The sequence below is a fragment of the Labrus mixtus genome, chromosome 5 (assembly GCF_963584025.1).
Source record: "Labrus mixtus chromosome 5, fLabMix1.1, whole genome shotgun sequence".
Classification (NCBI taxonomy): Eukaryota; Metazoa; Chordata; class Actinopteri; order Labriformes; family Labridae; genus Labrus; species Labrus mixtus.
Window position 1 is genome coordinate 9,086,424 of NC_083616.1, and position 13,204 is coordinate 9,099,627.

Genomic DNA, 13,204 nt, shown 5'->3' on the forward strand with positions numbered 1-13,204 from the left:
TATTACTCAAAGCATTTTTTGTTTTACAAAAATTACATATTAGTATAATCCAATTCACGATCACATACAAGTTGGACCAGCCTGCAATCAATATTAATTTGAACAAATTGGTTTAAAACATTTGAAAAAGGATGACACAGATTTCTTGTCATAAACGTTTTATAATAAAGATAACTTGAAGCAAAAACACAGTACCATAAGACAACAATCAGTAAAGGAGCATAGAAAAATGTATACAAAATTAAAACTGACATGAAAAGTGAGCACAGAGTGACATACAGTAAATTTAAATCCTGTTTTAAGGAACCGAATGTTGGTACAGTGTAAGATCAATAGCATTTTAAAATATGTCATTTCCCTCCAATCTCACAGTATGTTTAGAAAAAAAATCACCCTCATCACATCCTTCTATTGTTGATATTTCATTGTACAAAAATGTATGAAATGTAAAAGAAACAAGCAACAGAATAAAACTTCACAGAATTGTGTCTGGAACACAATGAATATTCACGTATCCTCAAAAAGCAACACAGCATACTGCAGCTTACAAAGAAGTGAGGTACTGCAAATATACCAGAAAACACAGTCACAGAATTTAAAATGAGAACATACTGATTGTTAAGCTGTGACACTCTGCAGAAGACATGATACAGATCTCAAAAATCACAAAATAAATAAATACATTATATCAGAATTACATAAGGTGAAATGCACTGCTACTTTACTAATTATTGTTATGGTGAAGTTGTGGTGTGCTGTCCTTAAAGTTGGATAAAAGCTGTAGGAATCATGTGAATGTTGAAAAAGTTCATTCAGGTAAAAAAGTATTTTTTTCCTCTGTGATGATAATACTGTAAAGAGCTGGTGAATTGTTTGTAAGGCATACATCTAACACTATATTCAAGGAAAAACTCCCCTTGGTCTTTTCTATTCTAGTAATGCATTTTTACCCAGCCGTGCTCTGAAAAGACTGCTTACCACCTCAAGTTTAATTTGTCATCTACAAGCAGATGTAATTACACAACTATTTTGTGAGACAAATTGCATCTCTAACATGATGCTTTGATCAGAGGTTACTCTTTGACATTTTTGTGCAAGAAAACTTGTTAGCTTGCCAAGTGTTAGATGAAAAAAATTGCTTCACAAATAATTTGTGCACGCTGAGTATGAAGCAACAGGTCAGCTACGCTTGGCACAAGTCCTGGAAACAAGGAAATACCTAGTTTAAATAACTGTTTTGGGTTTGTTTTGCCAGAAGATATAGCTTAGCAAGTTATTAGCAGGAGATAGCTTGGCTAGCTTTGAAAAATTATCAGCCTTAAATTAACATGGCTAGTTATTCAAAAACAAGCAAATGACCATGAAACAATAGCAGGCTAGCTGTTGCCTCTAATTCAAATCTTTGTGCTAAGCTGAGCTATAACCAAGTCATGGCAGCCACAGTAACCTAATGTTTGAAACACACTTAGCAATGGCTGCAATTGTTTTTTATCTAACTCTTTGCAAGAAAGCAAATTACTCCTCTTCCCCCAAATCTTAAACTGTTCTGTTTAATATATTCTTGCCAGTTAGTAAATCAACTAAAATGTAAAAGGTGGATGGTGTATGCTATCCTCAAGGATCTCTAAGTAAGTCTGGTGACATCCAAAGAAATCCCTAATCTTGATTTTGGGAACAGTGTGTGTTTTTACAAGACAATACAAGGCACAGTCCTCAGAGTCTGTTTGTCTTAAAAGGTGAAGTGATTATTTAGCCACACACCTCCTTTGGTATCATGTTCACTCGAGCGGATGAGTGTCCAAATCTTTACATAACATAGTGGGAGAATATTCTGGCCAGTGTTTGTCAGTCTACACTAAAAGATTTCTCTCCTGCCACGGACAGAAAGCGAGTGAGATTCTGTTTTTCTACACGGCAGAGAGGTCGATTCTATTGGCTGAGTTGGTGCTTTTGTCCCATGTGTTCATCTTGGTTGGAGTCACACCCTCCTTGTTTCCATTCATCTAGAGGTGGAGAAAAAGTGTTGTGAGATCAGAGAGTTCGGCTCAGCTTTTGTTTCAGTAAATCTTTAACCACAGCACTCACAATGTCAGAGTTGAACGGTTTCACATTGATGTTTCGGATGGAGCTGCTGGTAAGAGACCACACCTTGGTCTTGTGTTTGAAAGCAGCTCTGACCTTCAGAAAAAAAAGGAACAGACAATGATGAGAAATCTTAGCACTCAACTTAGCACTCAAAATATGGGATATCCATTTTGCATATAAAAATAAATGTCTGTGAAGTGCATGCACAATTCATCATAGTACATACCTCAGAGTTGAGCAGACAGTGAAACAAGAAGACAAAGAACCCCTTAAGAAAAAAAACAAAAAACAACAACAACAAAGCTTTACTGGACGTACTGTACCTCATAAATTGCATGTTTGGAAAAGAAAAGGTAGAGCAGTAAAGAACTTACTTGTAATGAGTTGAATACAGCAAAAATGTACAGGAATGGTAAAGAGTGTTTGTTGACAGCGAGAACGCCAAAGATCCAGGATATACCGAGTATAGGCAGGAGCACTGCCACTGCCTTTATAGTCAGCCTGGAAAAAGCAGGATAACAACATGTGGTATTAATCACCTTTGTTGGTAGGTAGGAGGTAGGTAGGAAGGAAGTTTGGTACGTAGGTAGGTAGGTAGGTAGGTAGGTAGGTAGGTAGGAAGTTTGGTAGGTAGGTAGGTAGGTAGGTAGGAAGTTTGGTAGGTAGGTAGGTAGGTAGGAAGTTTGGTAGGTAGGTAGGTAGGTAGTTTGGTAGGTAGGTAGTTTGGTAGGTAGGTAGGTAGGAAGTTTGGTAGGTAGGTAGGTAGGTAGGTAGTTTGGTAGGTAGGTAGGTAGGTAGTTTGGTAGGTAGGTAGTTTGGTAGGTAGGTAAGTAGGTAGTTTGGTAGGTAGGTAGGTAGGTAGGAAGTTTGGTAGGTAGGTAGGTAGGTAGTTTGGTAGGTAGGTAGTTTGGTAGGTAGGTAGGTAGGAAGTTTGGTAGGTAGGTAGGTAGGTAGGTAGTTTGGTAGGTAGGTAGGTAGGTAGGTAGGTAGTTTGGTAGGTAGGTAGGTAGGTAGGTAGTTTGGTAGGTAGGTAGGTAGGTAGTTTGGTAGGTAGGTAGGTAGGTAGGTAGTTTGGTAGGTAGGTAGGTAGGTAGTTTGGTAGGTAGGTAGGTAGGTAGGTAGGTAGTTTGGTAGGTAGGAAGTTTGGTAGGTAAGTAGGTAGGTAGGTCGGTAGGTAGATAGGTAGGTAGGTAGTGCTAGGTAGGTACGTTATTATCGTTGCATGTCCAATAATTTAATTTTAGTTTGGCAGCAATCCACTCCATAGCAGCATAAAGTTGTTTATATGAACTAACACAAAATGTTGAAACTATAATAACAACCTAAAGAAGTAACCTAATAAACTCACTTGACTGCATTAGCGTCTCCGTGAACTTTGTAACTCTCTCCACTGATTCGAGATATAATCCTGGTCACAGATACCAGAATGCCAATATTCACCTGGATATCAGAGAAAGGATAAATAGTTTTTTATAACAGTGTCACAGAAGATTTTACTTTTTGTCATTCCTCACAAATAGATACGAAGACGAGTCTGTAGATTAAATAATGCAACAAACTGGGAAATGTAAAAAATGACAAATGTTAATGGATCCTAATTCCTCACCACGATGACAAACAGAGCCGGTGCCACAAAGGCCCAGATGGCTCCGTTCTTCAGCGACAGCCAGCAGCTGAGAAAGCAAAGGAAGGGGCATAAGAGAGAGAAAAAATCACAGTGGGTTCCCTTCCAAGTGAAAAAGCTATAATGTAAATATGAAATGACGTGTGTTATTACAGTTAACCTAAAAGCTTTTGCTCGCTGGTTCCAATTTTATTCCACAGGTGATGTAACTCTCATGCAATGCCACCAAGATTTGATGGAACAAAATCAATTCCACATTATTTCTAAGATTTTTTTTCTTTCATGCCATACTTACTTGTCAACCTCGCCGTAGCTATCCAGAGCTGATGTCATGGACACCGCACATATTACCAATGGAGAGCCTGATAATGATGACAGAAAGAAACGCACATGTTACACATTAACTGAGAATGTCATACAGTACCCATGACTGGATTTATGTGTAATGAGGACCTGAGGCAAAAAATGTGATGTGAGGCCCTGTTGAACCCCTTTTTTCTTCTTTGTATTGCACTGTTCATGTACCCTGTTGTGTTTGTGTCAAATTCAAGTGCTATCATGGTGGCTTCACCATACATGCTGTATTAATAAATTTATGCTTTTGACAGTTGATTCAACACATGAGTATATACAAAGTGCACTAGGCCAAGCTGGCTGAGTGGGATAATAAATAAAGGAGTTAAAAAAAGGAATAAGCTAAAAAGCACTTGTCTTGACTAAGGGCCTGTATAAATGTCATCTCCTCAAACACAGGTTATTTTTGGATGTAAGATCATCTAAACAACCAAGAAAACCTTAAATACTTTGACTAAAGCAACAGACATCCAGTTCATGACAGATCTAGGTCATATAGTGAGTAAACATACTATAATTTCTTGAATATTGAGAGGGCCTTTATTTGAATCAGGAATATATTAGAATCAAGGGTTTATTTAACATACAAAAATATATAATTCGTACATAATTCCTATCTTATTATGTGGCCTTGTTTTTAGCCGCTTATGTTTGTCCAGAAAAAATACTTTCAACTTAAAAAGCTGTCTAGGGGTGTTGTATAAAGAGATCATTCAATCTTTAATAAGATTTGCTTTGACCCATAAGGAAGCAGAGTAAGATTTTCTGGCACAACTTCACCAACTAGCAAGGTGCATGGAGAGTGAAAGGCTCGAAGAGGTCAATAAGCTCCAGCAACACTTGTACTACGAAGCTCAACTTCATTAACTTTATTAGACCGAGAAAAACGTGTCAGTCTAATAAATATCTTCATACTACAAGTGTTGCTGGAGCTTTTTCACCTCTTTCATCGTAATGGGCAGTTTGTTGCACAGCTCCTGCTGAGAATGAGAGTATAATAAATAATAAACAGGCAACCTCTTTCTTTTTTGTGAACAAGTTGACAGTAACAAGAGCATTTTGTTTTGTTTTGTTACTTCATAATAAACAGTATGGCATCACATTTGAAATCAGAATGCGAATAATTGAATGTACGCTATACTAAGTTTGCGTTCCTATCATATGAAAACCACCTGGAGTTTAACCACCCTTGATCAGGGACAGATCCAGGTGGTGGCCAAGGGTGGCCATGGCCTTCCTTGAAATCGGATTGGCTACCTTAGCGGCCATCCTAAAGCTATTATTGACTATTTGCCTTGTGTGAGGCAGAACTAATGTAAAAACTTTTTGGGCTTTTAGAAGCTTTCTTTGCATTTCCTTTTGTTATTTCGGCTACTTTGGAAATTCATCTTCCTTTTTGAAAGAAATCAAAAAGATGCTGTTTTTTCTTTTTTTTTTTTAAGCTTTTTTAGAGATTTTGGGGGCTTTTTTTCCCCTCAATATTTGACAGGACAAGAAATCTGGAAAGGGAAAGCGAGGGATAACAAGCACTAAACAGTGTCCGGATTTTGAGTTGAACCAGCGCCCCCTAAAAAAAAATGTATTCACTGGACTGTAACATCTTTTAGATAATTGAATGTCTCTAATTATAATAGATATGGCTCATGGAGAATAGTCAAGGGAAAAATAGATTTGTGTGTTTGTGCACACAAACTTCCCTGCATAAGTCAGTGCCCCAGTCAGGACCCTGCCCTTGTTATTCAAGCAGCCTGGATTTGGGCCTTTTCTTTTTGTTAGGGTGAAATCAATATAGCGTGGCTTTTATATGAGGAAATTTGGTATTTCATCTTTTTAACCTCCATGTCATCATCTAGAATTACAGTATGTCTCTTAAAACAGCCTCCTGGCCTTTGGTGAACTTCTCCCAATGTGCCATGTGACTTTTCATACGTTCAAACTCAGTGCTGGTCAATTTATCTGCTTTTCTGCTAATTGCTCATTTCCCTGAAAATGACTCTTTTTTTTTTTCTCTTTGCTGCCTTTTTTATGAGCATTAATTTGGCATGCTATACTACAAGGAAATAGAAGACCAAGTGTTCCGTAGCCTTTATCACATCTAATAGCAGCAGCCATTAATTACAAGGCAGGTATTTACTTTTAACGTATAACAGCTATACCTCTGTCACACAAAGTCTCCAGCACATCATTTGCAGTTGGCCACACAAAATGAAAAATTACTCAAGCCAGAAGAAGGAAGTAATAAAAAAAGATTGTTTTTCCACTAATGGGTCCAACATGTGAAGGAGAGACTTTGCATTCCTTAGCAGCCAAAGACACTATACGTAAGTATGTCCCGGGTTTTTTTTCCTCTGCCCATCAAATTGTGGGTCACTGAGATCGGGGCGGGGGGGGGGGGGGGGGGGGATTGTTTTACCAGGAACTGACTCAAAGCAGATTTATTTATAGGTTCAGAGTTCTTAACTTTTTAAAAAGCAATATTGTAGCAGAAAGGTCACCTAAGAAACGTGAACAAGTCACATCATATTTACAGTAATGGACTAGCGTGAGGTAGAACCAGGACATTGGGTGAAATCAGGAATGAGAAAATATGATGACATGAACAGAAAAAAATCTCATATAGGATATAACAGGTAGCAGTGTTATATTCTAAAACAGATTTCCGATGTAAGTGTTGTTATTAAACCGTGCTGGTCAGACTTACCCCAGCCTATGCCGTAGTAGTAGAAGTGTTTGCTGCCTTCAGAGCCGAACACCTTGACCACCATACTGTAGAGGTGGAGGCCCTCCACCAGCATCCAGGCGAAGGCACTCAGAAAGAAGAAGTGAAGCAGGCCGGCCATTATCTTACACGGCAGCTGGGAAACAACAAAATCAGACTTTAATACCGCACATTCTCTTTACTGTTATTACATGTATCCTTTAGTTTCAGTAAAAACTTCTAGCTGCTTCATCAGCATTTTAAGTTTCTTTGTTTTGCTATAATAGATTTTTCATCTTTCATTCCTGATTTTTATCATTGTGTGGTTGTTGTGTAACAGATTTTGTTTATTTTCATGTATATTTTCTGAAAGGTTTTGTTTTGGCCTTTAGGGTCCTACATCCAAAAATAACTTGTGTTGGGGTCTGAAAAACGGGGAGAAAGAGAGTGGGGAATGACATGCAGGAAAGAAGCCACAGGTCGGATTTGAACCCGGGAGTACCACTTGGAGTACTATAGAACTCATTACATTCAATTCAGTTCAATTCAATTACATGGCGCACACACTAACCACAAGGCTACCGTCAAACTATATATTTGTATTTTAACTTTTTTTCTAAATCACTTTGAAGTTACACAAACATTCCCTGAATATTTCTTTTTATAATCTATTCACTGTTACAATAAAGAACAATGCCTTTTACTCCTTATCAGCATTATAATCCTAATCATCTATTTTACCATACTTCATCATTATTGCAACCATTAAAGTCATTACCAACAGCATGATCGGTACTGTGTACCCACCGTGCCAGGGTCGAAGCGGGCGCTGATGAGCAGTAAGATCTCAGCCACCAGGATGGCGAAGGACAGGTTGGCGTGGATGTGGTAGCGTTGGTTGCGGATTGTACTCACTGACCTGCAGAACACAAATCACACCCTGTGGTTTTAACACTTAGTATATAAAGCATAAAAGGTTGTGTGTTTGGATGAAGTTTACATTTAATATTTGGTACAGAGCAAAGACTTGACATGTAAATCTATTTGTAAAAAGTGTGAAATACTCACGACAAAACTGCAAAAGTGACCAGAGTAATGGCAAGACAGACAATGGATATAGAGCAGCCAACATAACCAATGGTTGACAGTGCCACCCTGTGGCCAGTAGTGAGCTGTGGACAGACACATCATCAACCATGGACAAAACAACATTGTGAAAGATTTGTATTTTGTGTACATCATGGGTGAGATGATTGTGTCACCAGTACATCTAAAACATCTATCCAGCTTGTTTCATTGAACCTGTTTCATCAGCCAGGTGACTTCACCCTACAGGAGTGCTGTAGAGTTTTTAACACAAAACTGATATAAACTATCTCTCTGGAAGGTCACTTTTCAAGTCTGGACACATCAAACCATGGGAGATATGGTTCATTTTATATATTATGCCTCATTTAAAACATTTTATAGTGATAAATGACATCATCTTTACATTTAACTTGTAGCACTGTATTTCTTCTATGTATATTCTTTATTATTTATTAATATTGTGTGTTCATCTAGCAGATCGTGATGGATATCCGTGCTCTTTAATTTGTCCTGCTATCACAAATTGATTGTTCTGCCATTAATAGCAGCTAAGTGTAATAAAGATATGTGTATCTGTTGGCACTTGTTCTGAGGAGAGGGCAGCAAGACAAGAAGCAACAGTTTTTCTGATTGTCACCTATATAGTAACAGACAACTTGTTTCTTTTTTTGTGAGTAAGTTGACAGTAACAAGAGCAGTTTTATTTTCTTACAGTTGATTGATTTTACATCTACCGTGTACTGTTTCCTCATTTGGATTGTTTGGAAGTCAGAAACTTTACATTTTTTGACCATACATTGCTTTTTTCCTTGACATGGAGTTCCTGTAATCAATCTAAAGTATGTTTTTTTATGATTTTGAGAGGATTGTCTTTATTTATATGCACATATCCTTAGTATGCGACCTAATTCATTGATGTTTTGGAATTCAGGCTATTTTCAGCGTTCGGGTTAGATTCTTCATTAACTGTCTTGACATGTGCCTTGTCATTACGAGAGCATAAGAGTCTCAGCCTTCCAGAAAAAAGGATATGCTGGATGCTCCCTTGCAGCTGAGCAATGAGGCTGACCACTAATTAGAGACTTGCTAAGGGAAAGTATAGCATCAAATAGACTTCTGCTCCTAAAATACAACACTGGCCCTTTTAACTGCAATATGAAGTCCTCTTTTCTAGTTCTATTCAAGCCATCAAAGATGCTGACCATACTCTGATTGTTCATATTCTTCGATAACAAAGATTTAGACTTTGGTGACAGTGAACACGGGGTAGACATTTTAATTGCTCTACCTGTGGAAAATATAACTGTCAAACACTGAGCGGGAGAGAGGAGAAAAGGATGTCCAGATGTTTTCACAAAACAGTTTTTGGTCTCTTGAGGTGCTGTGGTCTTGGAATAAATGGACCACTGACCTTTGCAGCGACCCAAAAGAACCACATTTAACCATAGTTGTCCAAAGTACTTCTACGTAAACCACCAGTGAAACCGACATTGTGACTATGGGAAGGTCTGCATACGGTTGACCTAATGGGAACAGCAAACTGTCCAAAGGCTGCAGGGAGGCGGGAGGCGGGAGGCGGGAGGCAGGAGGGGCTTTTGATTGATAAGTATGTGGTAAACCAAGGCTTCCTGTCCTATTGTGTTAAAAAAATAAAAACGTCTTAATATGTGACAAATACTCAGAGAAAGGAACAAATGTATTGAGTATGATCAAAGGAGTAAACCTTCCTCTAAAAAAGTCGCTGAGTGGGAGCTGCTTCTAAGGGCGTTTTCCCATTAGGTATCTACCGTGCAGCTCAGAGGACAAAACAGGCCCCATTCTGCCCGGATACAAGGGACAGGAGACGTTTAGAATTATGTCATATAGCGGTCCACTTCCTTGTTTGAGCACGGTTGTGTTCACATCTCCCGTGGACTGTACTTGGGTACAAATGAATCGTTCATGAAACCAGCTCTTCAATGGGACTTGGGCACAGTAGGTACCTGAGTACAGTATGGTACGTTTGCGATCAAACTGATCAAATGAAACAGAGTTTGGGGTTAAGTGTACTTGGATCCGGGCCTGACTCCCTAGCAAGTTTCCCTTCAACAGATAAAATAAAAAGCACTGTAGGGAAAATCAGCATTTGGCTTTTTCACAGCACAAGTTCAGACTTTCATGACAGAAAAAAAGCACACAAGTAAATGATAATTACAATCTGTTCTATTTCAGTACATGCCGTGACCCTTCGACAGAAAGCTAAAATTCAAATCACTAGGACCAAGGATGATAGAGATGAGGAGGTGAAGAGGTGTCACATACGGTCAATGATTTGGAGTAGTGTTTTTAGTCACGCATATTCACTATTCATTAACCTGTTAGTAGTCGCCACCAAGGAGACACCTCTCTTTTTTTGTTTTTTAATGCTCCACAGTGTTCACCGGTGAGTTACTATTTTGGCCTGTGCTGATTATTCTTCCTGAATTAGCTTCCTGCTTGGATCCATTGTTAGAATAAAAATAATAAACAAGAGAGGCTTTGAAAGGGTATCCAAAAGGTCATACCTTTAAGGGCACCACTTGCATGAGAATGGCAAAGTTGGTGAGGTGGTTGCACAAACACACAGAGTACGACACGTTTCCATCTGAACGTACACAACCTTGGTTGGACCACACGCCCTCATTTGAACTGAAAAGTATGAAAATCAGGTATTACATTCAAACAAAAGTATATGCAGAGGTTTCATAAAAGTACTATCAGGAAGAACAAATATAAAGAATATGAAATGTCACAAAAATGTTTTCATAGGAACTGTTGGACGGGATCGCTCAGTCTGATCCTCAGTGGGAGGTACACAGAGAAATGTCTTTGCTGAGTGTAGCAGAGCAATCTGACAGGGCAATCACATAATTCACATTTCTCTTAAGCTTCAGGGCAAAGGGGAGTAAGAAGAGAAGTCTTAGAATCCAGCTGAAACACACTCCCTTTTAAAATGAGTTATGCTTTCTAAACAGTGTTTTGGCCTCATTTATCAGCATATCACCATATTTTTTTTTTATGGAGGGCTGTTGCTCAAGACAGTCCAATATGAAACATCAACACATGTAGGGCTGGATGTTTTTGATTTAAAAGAGTAAAGGGAGATACACTTTCTCCAAATCATTGTTCATTTCTTATGATTTAAAGCCTGGAAGAATACATTCAAGTCAACAATGAAGATAAAAATCGTATTTGGCTTCGCGTCTTAAATCCCAAATACAAACCCACCTGTAGTCCAAGAAGGCACAGTAGAGGAAGACTTTATTACTCTGGTTTAGTACTTGTTCCTGCTGTTCTTTATTCTGAAACAGAAAAGTCAAATCAAATTAAGATCTTAGGAAGCGATAATAAAGTATGTGGTATAGGAAAACATGTGCTTTTGGATTGTTCCTTCTCATTAAATGACCAGCTTTGTTTTGTTTGGAAAAAGTGCTTTGATCAAGAAATCGTGGAATATTTGAGACGCACATCAGCAGCATTTTTTCCTTAAGGATCTCTGATTTCTTTCCAATCATATGCTTAACAGAAACATCCATTCTAGATGTAATTAGGCCAAGAGAAAACTCATATCAAGTAAAGAAAAAATAGCAAACCATCATATAAATGTTGCTTCTTTGACAAAATTAAAAAGCCCTATCTGTGCTTAAATGTCAATTAATGGAGGATTGACATCATGCTTAAACACACATATTGACACTCAGCAAAGGTGATGATTAAACTGGGCTAGAGTCCCAACTGTCTTCAATAATCTTATTTGATTATAACTCACTTTTTCCGAATCGTTCCTTAATAACAGATTTGGAGTCCTCAGAGACAGTGAGCTAATGGCTACAGTGCAAAAATGCAGTAATTGGGGCTTGCCCCTGGTTTCAGGTCAAACCACTTCCCTCCTCCTCCTTCTGTCATGTGAAGAAAACAACAATTTGCACACCTCTTCCCATTCCCTCTCCCGGCTGAATAAGTGTATGATTAGATGGAGTGTGTCTGCAGCGTTTCCATCTGGAAAAAGTGAGAGTGAAACTGACAGTCAGCCTGTCTGTTTCCTGGCCCATAGGCTCAGTGGTTCATATTACAAAGCATACGTTGACTTCATTGTGTAACCAAATCTCTGCTCTCATTCTGTCTGTTTTGCACATGCAGATCTGCAGTCATCATGTATTGGGAGCCTGGAGATGAATGCAGTGGATTGATATTCATGTGGCCTGAGAGTAGGTCCAAGATCCATGGAAGGGCCGTAAATGCAGGCCGTCATCACAAGCCTTGAGAAGCTGCAAGGAACCTAGTGCATGAATTTACTGCTCCCCTGCGGCCTTTTAATAACTCACATGTCTTGTTGGGTGTAAATGAAAGCAGATGCAAGAGAGACAAACTGTAATTGGCAAACTGTAACAATTGTAACACTGTAACTCTTTACAATTTCTGTTTCTGTGCAATGAAGAAAGACTGACGATCCACATTACACACAAAATATAAACCCTGCCATGTAGGAAACAATCTATCACTATCAATCCCTAATATGTACCAGATACAAACTATACAGTGACTAACAGACCATCACATCTTTAGGGAGCGCTGTTTGGCCATGCTTCCTCTATAGCAACTGTATGTTTGTGCTACATGCATTGTGTGTTTTCCTGTCTTTATCTGATGAGAAGTGCAGGAACCTGAAAGTTACAATGAACTCAAAGATCGGGCCAAGCTTTGAGAGCATGCCGTTGTTTCCCCGGGTGCCCCGAGGCCTCAGCCACCAGCCAAGAGTGGAGCCAGGTCTCAAAGTCTTTATTAACAACAGAAGGCCAGCAAACACCGCTTTGGATCTCACTGCTCACAAGGAGAACAGACGGGGAGAGGAAAGGAGAGTGAAAGATAGCGACAGGATAGTGATGAAGAGTGGCAGGCTGATAATGGAGAGGAGTCAGAGAGAGACAGGCTGATAAACCCCGGATAGTCAAGGAGTTTCTGCTGCGTCTCTGTTATCGTGTCCCAAACAGTGCAGCCCATGGTACAACAATGCAGAAAAAACTGTATTTCAAGATAAAGTCCTGCATTCAAAATACAACTAATATACAAGTACAAAATGCCAGAGCACTGTATGAAATTTGAACTCTAAATATTGACCATTTTACTGAAGAAGCTAGTGATCTATTTTATAAACATTAAGGTTGTTAATCCAGTGGTTCCAAAGATAGGGAAATGGTCAACGCCATTCTCAACGGGGATAGAAAGAAGAAAAAGAAGTTAAAAATATTCTTCAGAATTCCTATTAATTTTTCTGGCTTTCTCTAGTCTTTTGCTATTTGATAATTTTACTTTTGGCTAAAAAGCCCACCCAAAAA

At 38.8% G+C, this 13,204-nt stretch overlaps 1 protein-coding gene across 2 annotated transcripts in view; it reads right to left on the bottom strand.

The window, feature by feature from the left end:
- Positions 1 to 141: 141 nt before the first annotated feature.
- Positions 142 to 13,204, bottom strand: part of adgrd1 (adhesion G protein-coupled receptor D1) — a 34,573-nt gene continuing 21,510 nt past the window's right edge. For both annotated transcript variants that reach the window (XM_061037643.1, XM_061037644.1), the window contains 12 exons: positions 11,097 to 11,170; positions 10,394 to 10,517; positions 7,830 to 7,933; positions 7,569 to 7,680; positions 6,765 to 6,918; positions 4,005 to 4,071; positions 3,692 to 3,758; positions 3,434 to 3,525; positions 2,460 to 2,586; positions 2,312 to 2,353; positions 2,086 to 2,178; positions 142 to 2,003 (listed from right to left, as the gene is read on the bottom strand). In XM_061037643.1, the coding sequence (XP_060893626.1) occupies positions 1,908 to 2,003; positions 2,086 to 2,178; positions 2,312 to 2,353; positions 2,460 to 2,586; positions 3,434 to 3,525; positions 3,692 to 3,758; positions 4,005 to 4,071; positions 6,765 to 6,918; positions 7,569 to 7,680; positions 7,830 to 7,933; positions 10,394 to 10,517; positions 11,097 to 11,170 (1,152 nt within the window). In that variant the 3' untranslated portion in view covers positions 142 to 1,907. The remainder of the gene's footprint in view (positions 2,004 to 2,085; positions 2,179 to 2,311; positions 2,354 to 2,459; positions 2,587 to 3,433; positions 3,526 to 3,691; positions 3,759 to 4,004; positions 4,072 to 6,764; positions 6,919 to 7,568; positions 7,681 to 7,829; positions 7,934 to 10,393; positions 10,518 to 11,096; positions 11,171 to 13,204) is intronic.